General features: G+C 39.7%; 2 protein-coding genes across 11 annotated transcripts in view; both read left to right on the plus strand.

The window, feature by feature from the left end:
* The window catches only part of Arhgef9 (Cdc42 guanine nucleotide exchange factor 9), a 354,155-nt gene that overhangs the window by 191,106 nt on the left and 146,528 nt on the right, over positions 1–16,521 (plus strand). For 2 of the 10 annotated variants that reach the window (XM_020171610.2, XM_020171615.2), the window contains exon 1: positions 15,822–16,017. The exons of 6 other annotated variants lie outside the window; for them this stretch is intronic. Coding sequence is in view for 2 of the 4 variants with exons in the window: in XM_020171609.2 (XP_020027198.1) it covers positions 16,016–16,024 (9 nt within the window). In the remaining 2 variants the exon portion in view is untranslated. Of the gene's footprint in view, positions 1–15,821; positions 16,029–16,521 lie in introns of those variants that run through there. 2 more of the 10 variants (XM_020171609.2, XM_074062557.1) reach the window with 2 other exon arrangements.
* Positions 15,143–15,959, plus strand: LOC141419567 (uncharacterized). Its single transcript, XM_074062559.1, has one exon. It carries the CDS (start codon positions 15,637–15,639, stop codon positions 15,814–15,816), a length of 180 nt encoding a protein of 59 aa, XP_073918660.1. The 5' UTR covers positions 15,143–15,636; the 3' UTR covers positions 15,817–15,959.

The following is a 16,521-nucleotide window of genomic DNA, read 5'->3' on the forward strand; positions in this document are numbered from 1 at the left end:
CATCAGACAAAGGACTGATAACCAGAATATACAGGGAACTTAAAAAACTAAATTCTCCCAAAACTAATGAACCAATAAAGAAATGGGCATGTGAACTAAACAGAACTTTCTCAAAAGAAGAAATTCAAATGGCCAGAAAACACATGAAAAAATGCTCACCATCTCTAGCAATAAAGGAAATGCAAATTAAAACCACACTAAGATTCCACCTCACCCCTGTTAGAATAGCCATCATCAGCAACACCACCAACAACAGGTGTTGGCGAGGATGCGGGGAAAAAGGAACCCTCTTACACTGTTGGTGGGAATGTAAACTAGTACAACCACTCTGGAAAAAAATTTGGAGGCTACTTAAAAAGCTGGACATCGATCTACCATTTGATCCAGCAATACCACTCTTGGGGATATACCCAAAAGACTGTTACTCCAGAGGCACTTGCACATCCATGTTTATTGCAGCACTATTCACAATAGCCAAGTTATGGAAACAGCCAAGATGCCCCACCACTGACGAATGGATTAAGAAAATGTGGTATCTATACACAATGGAATTTTATGCAGCCATGAAGAAGAACGAAATGTTATCATTCGCTGGTAAATGGATGGAATTGGAGAACATCATTCTGAGTGAGGTTAGCCTGGCTCAAAAGACCAAAAATCGTATGTTCTCCCTCATATGTGGACATTAGATCAAGGGCAAACACAACAATGGGATTGGACTATGAGCACATGATAAAAGCGAGAGCACACAAGGGAGGGGTGAGGATAGGTAAGACACCTAAAAAACTAGCTAGCATTCGTTGCCCTTAATGCAGAGAAACTAAAGCAGATACCTTAAAGCAACTGAGGCCAATAGGAAAAGGGGACCAGGAACTAGAGAAAAGGTTAGATCAAAAAGAATTAACCTAGAAGGTAACACCCACGCACAGGAAATCAATGTGAGTCAATGCCCTGTATAGCTATCCTTATCTCAACCAGCAAAACCCCTTGTTCCTTCCTATTATTGCTTATACTCTCTCTACAACAAAATTAGAGATAAGGGCAAAATAGTTTCTGCTGGGTATAGAGTGGGGGAGCGGGAGGGGGTGGAGTGGGTGGTAAGGGAGGGGGTGGGGGCAGGGGGGAGAAATGAACCAAGCCTTGTATGCACATATGAATAATAAAAGAAAAAAAATTGTATTGCATTTATAAAAAAAAAAAAAAAGAGATACTGCTGCAGAACAGTTTACTGTTAGTGGGGTTGGATAGAAGAGGGCAGATTGACATCCATTTTGAAAATGAAATCAATGGGACTTACTACTGGACTGATTGAGAGAAGTTTACTACAGGAAAAAACAATATTGGAGTGGGAATTTCTGACTCTGCCACTGACTGGCTATGTAATTTTGGGCAAGTGATTTAACCTTTTTAAGTTTCAGTTTTCTTATTAGCCAGGCTTCTTCATGAAAACAGAATCAACAGGGATCTCTCTCTCTGTCTCTCAATTTCAAGAATAAATATAATTGTGATGTTGCAAGTACCAGTACAAACTCTCCAGGGTAGACTATGAGGCTAGACACCCAGTGATGAGTTGCAGTTTGGGTTAAAAGAGCATTGGCCAGAGAATTCTTTCTTGTTCAGGGGAGGTCAGTTTTTGATTCAGTAAGACCTTCAACTGATATACCATCCTTCAACTGATTGGATGAGGTCCACCCACATTATGGAGAGTAATCTGTTTTACTTAAAGTTCATCCATTTAAATGTAAATCTCAGGCTGGGGGTATAGCTGAATGATAGAACACATGTTGGAGCTCTAGCTTCAAGTCCCAGCACCATAAAGGATTTAAAAAAATAAAAACTTATTTAAATGTAAATATTATCCAGAAAAGCACCTTCACAGAAGTAGCCACAATAACATTTGACCAAATATCTGGGCACCATGGCTTAGTCAAATCGACACATGATATTAACCATCACACCTTTTCTATGAAATTAGAATAACAATACCTGGTGATTGGTACTGTTATTGTGAGAATAAAATAACAATCTATTGAAAGCACTTGGTATAGTGTCTTTTGCATAGAAAGAGCTCAATTAGTGTTAGACTTTACTATTTTATTATAATAATAATCCTTCACATTTGTTTGACATTTTGCATTTTCAGTGTATTTTCACCCAAATGAATTCAGGTAATTCCATTGACAATACTCTTCCTACTTTAAAGTTAGGGAAACTAAGGCTGGAAGAGGTGAAGTGTCTTTCCCATACTACCTCCAGAGCCAGAATGAGAAAGCTATGGAACTTCATAGTACCACTTTGGTATATAGATATACAGACATACAGATCTCTCTCTCTCTCTCTCTCTCTCTCTCTCTCTCTCTCTCTATATATATATATATATATATATATATATATATATCCCCAGTTGTCATAAGTGGATATTTGCCTGTTCTTCATTTCAGAGGTGAAGGACACTGATAATAATAATATGAATGCACTAAGTCTTGAGAATAATAGATTACATTTACCTAGCTGACATTTTTTTGTGCCAGGCACGTCTGCTTCTATTTTCTGTGTCCTTTGCTCTGAGTCATTCTCTTCTGTAGTCACATTGGCTTCCAGGAACAACCGGTTTGATAGATAAAACATCTAGTGACAAGAGTCAAATCTCCATCTCCTCCCCCCAGGCAATGATATTTTTTATCAGACAAGGCCTTGCCTGACCAGTCCTGAGATAATTGTCATCCAGATCACAATTTAAACAAGACTGATGAAATATGCATAATTCTTGACTACCTCTGTCCCTTCCCTATATAATCTAGGAGCTCATGTTAGTACCCAAAAAGATGAACCTCAAATGTTTGATTTCTGCCTTTCCAATATGGCTAAATTCACTAAATTACTTTCCCGACTTTCCACCATTACTTTCTGTTTGATTTCTGGGGTGAGTATCTGTACCTAATTTATGGGACTCTGAGTCAGGCCTAGGACTGGTAACAGCCCTTTGAATGTTTGTGAGACACTTGTCTTCAGGTATGTAAAGGCAACAAGGTCTGGCAGAATGCCTTCTAAATACTAGCAGACATTCTGTAAATATTTGTGGAATGAGTGAGCTGATGAAGGGGTGAACCCTAGGTCACCTGTAGCCACTGAGCCTAGAGCTGGCCCCAGAAAGAGAGAGGAATTTATAGGGGATGTTTCCTTTGACCCAGGTGAGATGCCACTAAAGGAGGCAGGTAGTTAGGTGAGTGGAGAGGGGCAGGGCTTAGAAGGCCTTCTTCAGAAAATTAAACTTTTTGGATACCACTTTATTCATATACAAAATGAGGCTTTCTTTCTCCCTTCTCCCACACATGCAACCATCATGCTTTTATTCATTCAAAGTAATATTACTGAGTACCAGTTATGTAGGAGGCACTGTTCTAGGCACTGAACAAAACAGACACAAATCTTGTCCTTATGGAAGAGACATTCTAGTAGGCAAGATAAATGTTAAGGAAACAATTAAATGAAATTGTAGTACATGAGTTCAAAGAGCTAAAGAGAAAAAATGCAGCAGGAAAAACGGATAAAGATGTACGTGGGTGGGTAGTTAAAATTTTAGGTTCCTGTTTCCTTACAAGGTTGCCATGAGGTTTATATGCAATAAAAGGCCACAATATTAAGGAAGCTATTAAGTTCTATTTAAATATAAGGTGCAGTTATTCCTAGGGGATAACCTTCTTTCGTTCTTTATTTGCTATACCTTTCTCCATTATTAGTATGATAAGGCATTGTGTTAGTTATTTTTACATTCTGTGACAAAATACTTGACATAAACAATGTAAGGGATGAAGGATTTATTTTGGCTCAGGGCTTCAGAGGTTTCAGTTCATAGTTCTTGGCTCTGTTGATTCTGGGCCTGTGGTGAGGCAGAACATCATTGTGGCAGAAGCATGTAAAGGAGGAGGTTGTTCATTCCTCTGGCAGACAGGAAACAGAGAGGAAGGGACTGGGGATCAGTTATAACCTTCAAAAGCATGTCCCCAGTGACCTGGGTCCCACCTCCTGAAGTTTTTAGCACATTTTCACCTAAATAGAGCCACAAGCTGGGAACCAAAGCATTCAACAAACGAATCTGGGGCAGGGGGCATTTCATATTCAAACCATAACAAACATCAAGAATTCTGGCCTGGAGAATGGGAAACTTGAGTTCTAGGCCTGGCCCTGATAAGACAGTCTCTTAAAATCCCAGATGTATAGAACTTAGAGATTATAAAGCACATTTCCCAGAAGTTTGTCTTCTGGCTCTTAATCCATTGTTCTTTCCATTGCCATGAAGCAGTGAGAGCTGTGATAAGTAATTTTTCTACCCCTTTTATAAGATGGGAATGATGAGGGCTGGAGATGTGGCTCAGGTGGTAGAGTGTTGGCCTAGCCAACTGCAAAGCCCTGTGTTCAAACCCCAGTATCACTGAAAGAAAATGGGAATGATGAACCTCCCTACCCCACTATCTACCCCTTTCTAGACTCCTTGTGCTGTTACAAGGTGCAAACCAGAAAGGACCTTGTATGTGATAAAATGAGACTATAAGATCTGGTTATTGGGATCTGGAGAATTGATGCTCCTACTTTCTTAAGTGAATTGTTGTGTTCCCTCCCATCTTGTGAATCAGGTGTATGTGGGAGAGAGAGAGTCAGCCTCCTGTGCTGGTGCCATTTCCTTTCCTCTTTTGGGAAGCAGCTGAGGGAAGTGAGGGCAGCACTGAGCCTCAACACCTTCTTGAAATAGGAACAATTACAAAGAAACACTTGCCATCTGTTGATGGAGTTGTGAACAATGATGTGCTGCCTCTCTTGGCCACTCTACTTTTGGGAGGTGGAAACTGGACTCATTTTCTGACAATATACCATTGACTCATGGCCTTTAAACACCTCCACTTGCCTGTTAGGTATGTTCTCACTGAATGCTGAGGTGGCAGTAAAGAGCATTGAATAGGTAAAATCTTCATTTAGTAGCTTCCCTCTTCCTTTTCTACTATGGCAGTTCTTCACATACTAACTGAACTTGTTATTCCATAGAGCACTTTCAAAACCATTATGTCATCATCTGGGTCTTCTATTTATAGACAAGAAAACTGAAGCTCTGAGAGTATAGGATTTGCCTAAAGGAAGGGCAGGGGACACTACTTATTAGTATTTACTAGGATTATTATGTGGCACAATTATTCTAAGTGCTTTCCACATATGCACTCATAAAATCCTCATGAACAACCATACTAATCTCCCTAGGTGAAAACTAGGTGACTGAAGGTCTGAGGCTTGTTCAAAATGAAGGGCAGAAAGAATATCATGGCATTTTACCATTCTCTCCATTTTAAAGATGAGAAAAATGAGACTCAAGGATATTAAGTAACTTAAAGCCACACAACTAGCCTTGGACAGAACTAGGGTTGAAACTCAGCAAAGTGACTCTAAACACTGTTTTCCTTCCTCCCACCCCTGCCCTTCCCTTCCTCTCTTCTCCGCTCTCCTCCCCTCTCCTTCTCCTCCTTTCCTTCCCCCTTCTTTCCCCTCCCTCTTCCCTTTCCTTCCCCTTCCCTTCTCTTCCCTTGTTGGGAGTCAAATCCAGGGCCTTGTGCATACAGTTTCTTAACCATCAACCTGTACTACTTCTAAGCCTAAGGCACTTCCTAGTTTGGCTGAATGAAGGGGAGTGGAGTGGGGAGACTTTCTAAGTCCACACAGCAGATTGAACATTTTTTACTTTTAATTTTTTAAAAGACAATGTTTACATCGTAAAACAAAAACTATAAAAATGTATACAGTGGATGTTCTGTGTCCTCCCATCAGAGGTCACCAGCTTTATAGCTTTTTTATGTAACTTGTAAGAGATTTTAAATGCAGATATAAGCAGATACAAATATATTTTATTTTCCCTCTTTTTACCCAAAGGATCACACATACGTACTATTCTGCATTTTGCTGATTTAACATAATATAACATTGAAATCTCTTCCTATCAGTCTGTAGAGAGTTTTAGCAGTCTTAAGTGGGCCTTCATGAATTTCTATAAATGGCAATCCATCTGTGTGTCCTGCATACTCTCTTTACCAAACTTTTGGTGGTGTCCAGCTGTCTTAACATCGTCACTCAGAGTATAGTTGCTAGACTAACCTGGACTTCTATAGGTAAGTACCATTTCTCAAAGTCAATTCCTTAGCCTCCCCCTGACACATAATCCAATTTCTTACAAATTCTCCAGCTGAACTAAGCCTGTTCCTCCTGTTGCAATTGCAATTTATTCATATCATCTGCCTACCTACCTACCCACCTACCTGTTTGTTTATGTAATTCCCTTTAAGCATCTCTTGTAAGCATAACTCCATGCCTAATTTGATGATGAGAGCTTAGTGTCCTAAGTACCCAGTGGTTTACAGCTGAAACGAAGCCTATAAATAAATAAATAAAACCTGGGCATGGAGGTTGGAGAGGTAGATGGCTGAATGAGTCATAAGGCCCAAGAATGGAACCATCTAGGATATTCAGCTTCAAAACTAAACACTAGATCCTGATACAGAGAGAAGCATTCACTGCTCATCCCAGTGTTGAGTTGATACAATGATTGGGCCTGGCTGCCCCAGAAATAACTGTAAGCCTGAAGGAAACCATTGTATTTCCTCTGAAGGGGCTTTAGAACCTTTCTATTCTTTTCCAACCAGTGCTTTCTCTACCCTGAGTAGAGACAGATGGTCTGGGCCCACTGGCTTATTTCAAATAGAACTGAAATTGGCCCAAAATAAATGTGCAATATGCTTGAAATAGATTTAAGTAAAGAAACAGGAGCAAACTACCGCTCCTGAGTATTTATTTAGATATTTATTCAGTCCTATTGGCCATGGAAAGGTGGTATAGGCAGTGTTTCCTGAGGGAAGGTGGTTTAGGGTCTAAACCAACAGAAAACAGAAGAGGTCCTGTAGTTCTCAGCCTGTGATCTGGATCTTTTAGCCCCCTTTGGATTAATTCTTAATAACCAAAGCCCTTAGAGGTGGGGTAGGGGCAAAGGTTGATATTCATAAACTGCAGCAGAGAATACTTTTCATGACATACTTCTTCTACATCATACATTGAGTCACCAGAGCTATGCCTTAGTATTCATTCATTCATTTAGGTGTTTAGTCATTAAACGTATGTTTTTTGAGCACTAAGCATCATATTTTAGGTGATGGAGACACAGCACTGAACAAAACTGCCTTCATGGAGCTTACATTTCATAAAAGAAACAATAAACCAATAAACAAAGAATCATATATTAGTTCAGATAATGAATGATAAAGGCTATGAGGGAAAAGCAGGATAACGGGGAAAGGACTAATGTGGTGGTACTACTGTGTGTTACAGAGAGTGATAAGGATTACTTTGAGGAGGTGAAAGAGCTAAACTTGTAGATAACCAGGAGAAAAATCTTCACACACAGTCACATTCATAGTTCTGTGTCTTATTTCCCCCTATAAAACTCTACTCCTCACCAACCAATTATATGCAATAAATTTGTTTGGCTTAAGCTAATCACCTATCACCCATTGGTCAGGGCAAGACCTGGAACCAAGACCAGGCCTGCCACACCTTCACCAACACTATTGAGATTTAAAGCAATCAGTGATTTATATTAAGGTACAACTGAAAAGAATTCATAGCCTTTTGAGCTTTAGGGAAGTTATGAAACTTGTGTGAACTCACACAGCTACCAAGAAGCAGAGGCTGGACTTACATTTGAAAGATTTATCCACTGCTCTTTTCATTTTGTGATGAACTTTTCAAGGCATTGTGGCACCTTTGAGCATCACCCAAATTGGATGGATGTAAGGTCATAGGTAACTCTTCCTAATGGAGAAGTAGCAGGAAGACCTGTGTTCAGATTAAGGGAAGTAACAGTTCATATTGTCACTCCTATCTGGATATGTTTCAAGGGATGTAAAGTGAAAAAGAAACCAGCCTGGGTCAGGGACTGTAAACCATACTACAAGTGCAAGAACTTAAAGAAATGATCATGACTTGGTATGGAAGAGAGTGTGTGTGTGTGTGTGTGTGTGTGTGTGTGTGTAGAGAGGGGGTGTTCAGGAGGAACTGGGATTTGAACCCATGGTAGATGTCTTCAGATACCTGAGAGGACTTGCTTACAAAGACTTGACTTTTGATTTAATTTTTGTTTTTGTTTTTGCATGGCTTACAGTGTAGCACTCCAACAAATGAGGAGAAACCATAGGATAGTGAATTTCAGTTCAAAATGAATAATGGCTTTGGAAGCTTCAGAGTGAGTTTCCTGTTAATGAAAATATTCAACCAGCTGTTGTACAAAGTTATCACAGTTATTGGAGAAAAAAGATGGGCTTTGAAAACAGATCTCAGTTCAAATTCCACTCCTCCTACATTCTACCTGTATGGCTATGGAGAAAGGATGTAAACACTCTGAGCTTTAGTTTCTTACTCTTTAAAATTACTGATAACAATTCCTTCTTCTCAGACTTCTGAGGTTAATTAAATAAAATGACATGTTTAAAGGCCTAGTATCATTTATGTCCAATGTATTCCTCCTGCTGCTTTCCCACCCAATCACATATACTGTAGAGAGGATTTCTATCTAGGGAGGTTGATTGGAGATGATCTATTTTTCACTCTTGATTTACTCTGTGATCATTAACAATTTACCCATTATCTGATTAGCCTGGGACACCTACTATATGACATTAAAATTATGTGCATTATTGATTGTCTCCTACATTAGATTATAAGCTCCCTGACAGCCTCTCTGTACTCCTTAGCTGTCAGAATAAATGTTTGTCGAACTGAGTTTTGGAGGAGTGGAGATCTCTGTGCTGAATAATTGTACAGGGGTTTTTGTCCTCAGGAGGCTGTCTCTTAACTAGAGCTGACATGTGTCAGCTTGGTTATATAAGTAACCAAGACAATGAACAAACAAGATTCAGTAGCTGCAGACTGCTTTTGGCATGTTGCCAGGAGCTAATAGCATGACCAGGGTGGGAAATGAGTGAGTCACAATGTAGGAGGGGTCAGGATAAAATGTGAGGCTTTTTTGGGAGTGTTTCCTGGCCAAAGAGGATCTTTGGGAGCTGTTTGAAACAGGAGAAGCAAAGGACAGCCAGAAATTGCCTTTTCCCCTGCAGAAGGCAAAAAGTTTTCAGACCCAGAAATCTTAGATCTAAGAAGAAGGACAGTGGGGCCCAGGTCAGGACTTTGAAGCATTTTATTCTTATGACATTCTTATGACCCAGGAGACATCTCATCAAATGCTATTGAAAGATGAGACATTGCCATGTAGCATAGTGTTTAAGAGAAAGACTCTAGAGCCAGCCTGGACTTATACATGGTCTCTAGTATTTACTAGCCATGGGACCTTGGGCAAGCTACTTAATTTACTCTGCCTCAGTTTTCTCATCTGTAAAATAAGTACAATAATAGTATATCTCTCATAGGGTTATGTATGTGAATTAAAATAGTTAATATATTTAACTTCCTGTTGCACAGGAAGCATTTTATAAGTGTTACCTATTATCATCATCATCTGTTGAACTGCCTTTGGGTCCTGAGAAATAGTGTGAATTGGGGAGTATATTTATTCTGGACCCTCTCATAGAGTGATTAGCTTCTCATCTATGGCTGTGGCATAGATGGAAGAATTTTCTGCCACCTTAGATTGTCCCAGGGATTAAGAGATTGTCTTGAGATGGAGGGACCATCCTTATCATTGTGACCATTGAAGCTGAGCCCAATCAGGGAAAGTGTAGAATGAGAAGAAAAGGGGCCTTAAATTAGAAGAATTTTGAGAAATCATGATATCAACCACTGGATGAAGAAGAACCTAGGCAAGAAGTGAAGACAGTAGTACCATACAGATTATGCAGATGGCATTCTCAAGGCAAAGGTGCATTTCAGGAAAGAGGAGGATATTGAGTCAAATGAGAGAGAAGCCAGGAAAGATGATAATGGAAACTTTCACAAGAAGTTATTCATTTATATTCATGAACATTTCCGGGTTTGTTTGGGATGATGGTGGTAAAGCCAGTTTGCAATAGATGGAGGGGTTCAAAAGATAGGAAGTAGAGCTAGGTTAAGATTGAACTTTCTAAGAGAAAGATTCTAGTTGCTTGCATTACTGTACTATCATGACAGCCAGTATCTGTATCAAAATAACCTAGAAGAGTGGCTTTCAAACTATTCTGACAATTACATGTTGAAAAAAGTACATTTTATAGCATAACCTAATAAATATATTTTTGTATACCTGAAACAGAAGCTTCATGAACTAGTATTTACCCTAACTATATGGACATTGCATATAAATGGACTCATACAAAAACCTTGTATATCTGCCTCTTTTAGTTAGCCCAATATTTTCAATGTTCTTGTTTGTTGTAACATTATCAATTTTCCTTTCTTTTTTATGGCTGAGTAATATTCCATTGTATGGATTATACCACATTTTGTTTATCCACTCATCAGTTGATGGATGTTTGAATTATTTACATCTTTTGGCTGCTATGAATAATGGTATGAACACTCGTGTTTGAGTTTTTGTGCAGATGTGTTTTTGTTTCTCTTAGCTACATACATAGGAATGGAATTGAGTCAGGATAAATATATGAGGGAAATTATATTATTTTTAATACATATTTAAAGGGCCAGACTCAGATGCTGGAATCTGGAAGTAAAAACTGAAAAGCCAGAGAAGCTATCTCTCAGATGTTATGAGAACAGGGAGACTTAAAGAGGCTATCTGCATCTGCCTTCCCCTTTCAGATGTTAAAAACCTGCAAGGCTCCTTGAAGAGATAGAAACAAAGAATGAAAGGCATGTCTGCCAAAGGGAAGTCCTAAAACTCACCTATTTTCCCTCTGTTTTGGTAGGCCTAGACCAAACTTGGCCTTTAAAGTAATAAACTTTAAAGTAATAAACAGCACTGATCTTGGGTACCCAGATCCATTGTCTAGTGAGTAGGAGTTGCTAGATGACATGACCATGTGTATTACCTCAGCTGAGAAAATATAAAGACTACAGATAAGTACCACAATTTTGAGTCTTTACTCTCACTTCCTGCATGGGGAGCAGGAAATGTTTCTCTCATTTCCCCCCACTTATCCCTAATTTATTCTGCTACACTAAAATAAATCCTTGCTAAAACTTTCACCTTGTGAGACTTCTTGTTGTGAGACACCTTAAAATTCTTTTTATGTTTGTGGATCTCCAGTACCTGGGATTTTGTGTGAAAATTGAGAATCTGAGGGAACCCCTAACGCCCCTCACAGGATTTAACTTTTTGAGGAACTGCTAGACTTTCTACAAAGTGGCTCCACTATTTTACATCCCCACCAGTTGTATTATGGGGGGGTCCACATTTCTCTACAGCCTCCACAACACTTAATATTTACCCCCCCTTCACACACTTTTCGGGCAGTGCTAGGGATTAAACCAGGAGCTCCTGCATGCTAGACAAGCACACTACAACCTAGCCACAACCCAAGCCCATTATTTGACTTTTTGACTAAAGCCATTCTAGTGGGTATAAGGTGGTGTCACAATATAGAAAATGCTATAGTAAATATCCTACATTTACATTTCCTGCATTTGATTTGAATTTCCCTGATGGCTAACCATGTTGAATATATTTTTATGGACTTAACATTTCTTTGGATAAATGTCTATTCAGGTTCTTTGAGAAATTTAAAATTGGGTCATATTTCATTTTATGAGTTGTAAGAGCTCTTTATAAATTCTAGATTCAAGTCTCCTATCAGATGTTATTTTCAAATATTTTCTCCCATTCTTTGTGTTCACCTTTCACATTTATGAGAATGTCCTTTGAAGTACAAAAGTTTTTAAATTTAGAGAAAGTCCAGTTTATCTATTTTTTTCTTTGGTTGCTTGTGTTTTTATGTCATATTAAAGAAACCAAGTCCAAGGTCACAAAGGTTTGCCCTTATTCCCCCTATTTGTTAAACTTGACCACAATATCAGCACATCTAAATGATTAATAGTACTTCCTTAATGTCATCAGATATTTGGTTTGTGTTCAGATTTTTAAAGGTAATTAAGATATTTAATTTACTAAATAACTTTTACCAACTATGTAAAATATACTTATTATCTTTTTTAGCTTACAGATGTGATTTTTGATAGATCTTATAAACACTGAAAATAGCTTCCAGGTCCTATATTCTTTTAAGGATCTTTGGGGATTCATAAGAAGTACTAGATTTGAAGCTTACGAAGTCATCATTGAGGAGGAAAAAAATTCAGTGACTTCTCAAAAAAAATTAACATTAAGTGGCAGGTCATGCTTGTTTACTTTTTCACAAAATGATCCATATCATTTCAGAAAGATATGAGCATTTTTGCATTTAATAAGTATCTTAAAATATAAGGTAAGACAACAATGCAGCATGACAGGTTTTCTTCTGTCAGTTGTAAACTGGATTAGAAAGCATTCTTCAATTACAGAAACATTGTGGTGATATTATCATTTTAGTTTATAGTCAGGCTAACTGCATTCAACTAGGAGTCAAGGGATCTAGTTTCTAGTTGCCATCTTGCATGGTGTGATCTTGAATAAGTCTTCCTATTTCTGCATATCAGAAAGCTTACTCCATCAAAGAATGGTTAAATTAGGAGCTCCTGAATATCCTTTTCAGCTGTTTCAGTATAATGCCATGAAATAAAAGTAACAAGTTTCAGGATGTCTAGAGTCAAGGATTTGAGAACATGTATTCAATGGATAGTACTTTGTCTACCTTTTTAAAAAGTTTGATTTTATAATATATGTAATCACACAGATATTATTCCCCCCATGTTCATTTATGCATTTAAATGTATTTTCCTATTTAGGAGCCTGTTCACTGTTAATTTAAAAAAGTCCCTCAAGGATGTACTTTTCATTTCTTGCTTTTATATTTTTTCAGTTTCCTTTTTAAATTTCCCCAAGATCTCTTTTGGAGTTGTAGAAGCCAAAGCTTCACCAACTTTTCACAAGACTTACCAACCCTATCTAAAACCACATCACTCTTCTTGAGTTCTAAGCCTCTTCCTCGGATGATGGAGGTGCTGCGATTTCTTACAATGGCTACACTTATGGCTTTAGTTGTCAAATCTGGAATGAAGTGGTGCGAGCTTTATTCTTAAGGAGTTCTTTGTTGTGAAGTGAGGAAATGTAAAAGCATTTGTCTGACACAGAGGATATTCTATTAATAACTGTTGAACTAGGTTCAATTCCCATTTGAATTTTGTTTAGAGCCAGGTTTGACATGAATGGTTATGGTGACATAACTTGTAGGATCAATTGCCACAAAACCCAAGTGAGAAAGTAGTCTCTCTGGTTCCTTGCTCTGGTTTTTACCCTTGTTCTTCACACCAACTTTCTTAGGCATCTCTGTGCCAGAAGGGAGCCCAGAAGTGCTCAGAGCTGCCTCAGCCCACAATTGAGCTGAAAAGGTAAATCAAGACCTTGTGTCCATATTTCTAGTTGTTTCATAAGTGTTACCAATATAGGTGTATTTGTGTGTGCAAGTTCCACCCCAGTTAATGTGTTTTCTTCCTGCTTGTTTGTAAAGAACTGGATTATTGGTACTGTAGGTTTTTGTTTTTTACAGTGCATTTTATAATCTGAATCCCTCACTGCAGTTTAGTATGCTTTTTTGTCCTCTGTATGTTCTATAAATTGGTAGTTGGATCCAGAGCCTTGATCTAATTGAGGGTTTTTTGTTGGCAAGTGTTATCTTTACAAGTGGTTCTATGAGCCAAAATTTGTAAAAGAGGATCTTGTTTGAATTTATTCTATGTTGTAGGGCTCCGGTCCATTTTGTTTATCACCTGCATCCATTCAAAATTTCCAATAATTAAGATGGATGAGCGTCTTAGCCTCAAAGATTTCTACAGAATAGAAAGCAATTCTCATTCCTCTTAGAGTTCACAGTATGCTAACAGGCCAGAATTTAATTTGGTCTATCTCTAATACAATTTCTTGCCTTTCTCCACCATTTATCTATCTGTTGGCTTATATGGTCATAGAATGTAACAGGAAGAAAGGCTGTGAGAGATCTGTGTAAGGGAATCCTTCATTTTTGAAGGTGCAGAAATTGTATGTATTTTTCTGAAGTGAGGCTTCTGATGTTTCACTGAATTCTCACATAAGTCTAACTCCTCATGTGACAGAAGAGAGATGGAGGTGCAGATAGGGGAAATGAGTTGCCCAAAAGACATAGACCAAGCATGAAGCAGTAGGGCAGGAAATAAATCTGAAATCTTTTGGTCTCTCTTTTTTTATTTTCTTGAGTTCTAGGCACTGGGTTACAAAGACAGAGAAGGACAATGATTAGAAGCAGATTGTAAGTTCTTTAGAAGTTTATGCATACCAAATGTTTAATTATTAGCTGGTTTCTCTTCTTAGTATCTATCTGGAAGAGTTCAAGTTAGCCAGAGTTAGAAAGGTCATCTAGCTGAGCTAGAGCAGCTCTATCAGAGAAATCCAAATAGAACTGAATTTTGGATAATTTCTGGTGTCAGTTTGTTTTTCTCCACAGCACCGGTTTGTGGAATTTTTATAGCTAATTGTGAGCTGCCTGTCAATACTTTAGGTAGTGGTCAAAGGCACCTTTGCTTCCTCCTTGGCCCAGGCTCCAGAGTGGCTGCCAAGAAATATGCCTTCTTTCAACCTACGCATCCACTTTTCCCATTCCTTTTACCTCCTTCCTATCTTTTATCCTCCCTTTTCTTCACCATATGCCCTATCTTCTTTCTCCTTCCAGTGGTCTCTCCCTTTTTCTCCTCTTCACCCTCCTTTGCCACGCTCGCTCCCCTCCGTTTCCTTGGTCTGCTCCCTCCCTCTTTACCAGTGTTTTCTCGCCTCCTTTTCAGTCTTCCAACCCCCCACCACCCAACCCTAACAAGTTCCCCACCCCCATGCCACAACTGACTGCTGGTGGGCTAATCCGAACATAGCAAGCCTGCTCCGGGAGCCTTGTATCCTCCGATTGGCTGCCGCGGCTAGCACGCCAACTCAAGTCCCGCCCCCCAGGCAGCGAATGCGCAGCTGCAATATCTGTTATTGGCTGGCTGGCCCATCAGCGGCTCTGTCTTGCACGTCACGCAGGCGTCCGCAGTCTCCCTGTGAATAAAAAGGCAGCCTACAGGCTGAGGTGGGGGTGGGGAGAGGACAGGGAGAGAGCCGGCGAGCAAGGGCTAGAAAGAGTGGTTGGCAGCTGGGAATCCCACGAAGACAGCGAACAAGCAAGCAAGCGATCGAACTAGAGAGAATAGGGGAGACTGAGACTGACCGGTAGTCAGGCAGGCGGACGGACGCACGCCCGGACAGACAGACTCAGAAGGCGCCGGAGAACCTCTGATAGGTTCCTCCCGCCTTTCCCTTTGAAAACCAGGATTTTGCTTTTTCCGTGGCGCCCGAGAGAGAATGCTGGACTCTGCCATCTTCAGCGCAAGCTAAGATTTCTTAGCTAGGAAAGAAAGATCAGCCTAATCCTGGGAGGGGGGGGAAACAAGAGTCCCTCTCTCCAACCCTTCCCCTCCCCTCCCCCCGACCAAACTCGGGCGCCAAACCCAACCTTCCCTAACCATCCGACTTCCTCCTCTCCTTTCTAGCATGGTGGCTGTATGGACAGTCTGACAGAACAGAGACTGACATCTCCCAATCTGCCGGCCCCCCACCTGGAACACTACAGTGTTCTGCATTGCACCATGACCCTGGATGTGCAAACTGTAGTAGTTTTTGCCGTGATTGTAGTCCTCCTGCTTGTCAATGTCATACTCATGTTTTTCCTGGGAACGCGCTGAATGGAGTCCAGCCACCTGAGCTATTGCGAACTCTCGCTTTGATTTCATCCCGAGAGCCACCGAGAAAAACAAACAAACAAACAAAAAGCAAGAGAGACAGTTCAAGACAGGGAAAGAGAGGGGGAGAGAGAGAAAGAGAGCAAGCTTTCTTACTCAGGGGGGAAAACCGTTTTGAGCTTCAACATGGCCTCGCTGTGATATGTATGACGTTGGTATATTATCTCTCCCTAAATCTTGTCATGTCTTGTCTTTTAAGTATGTCTGTGAATGTAGTTGCTTATTGCTTGAGTGGAATTGTTGATAAAGAAATGTTTTCTACTTAAGTGCATGCATGTATGCATTCTGCATTTATGTGACGTTCATGGAGCAGGCTCCTGCGTCCTTAAGAGTGGTTTTGCTCTTTGTATGTCTTGTCAACTCATTTTCGTGAAAACTACCTTTAAACTCCATCACGGAATTTAAAAAATTTCTGCCTTGCCATCAGATGTGCATTTGGGTTTGTTTGGGGCTGGGGTCGGGAAAGGGGTTTGTAGAAGAGCATGATGAGTTTTTAGCATCCTAAGAAAGTCTTGCACTGTATATTTAGAGGGGAAAAATTGATACGAGAAATGATTTTAGGGAAAATGGTTATTTAATCTTTAATGAGAAGCAGGGATTTGTTGATGAGGTGGGGGTGCCTTTAGTTGGCAGTTGTTGACTGTCTTT

Source organism: Castor canadensis, chromosome X (assembly GCF_047511655.1).
Source record: "Castor canadensis chromosome X, mCasCan1.hap1v2, whole genome shotgun sequence".
Lineage (NCBI taxonomy): Eukaryota > Metazoa > Chordata > Mammalia > Rodentia > Castoridae > Castor > Castor canadensis.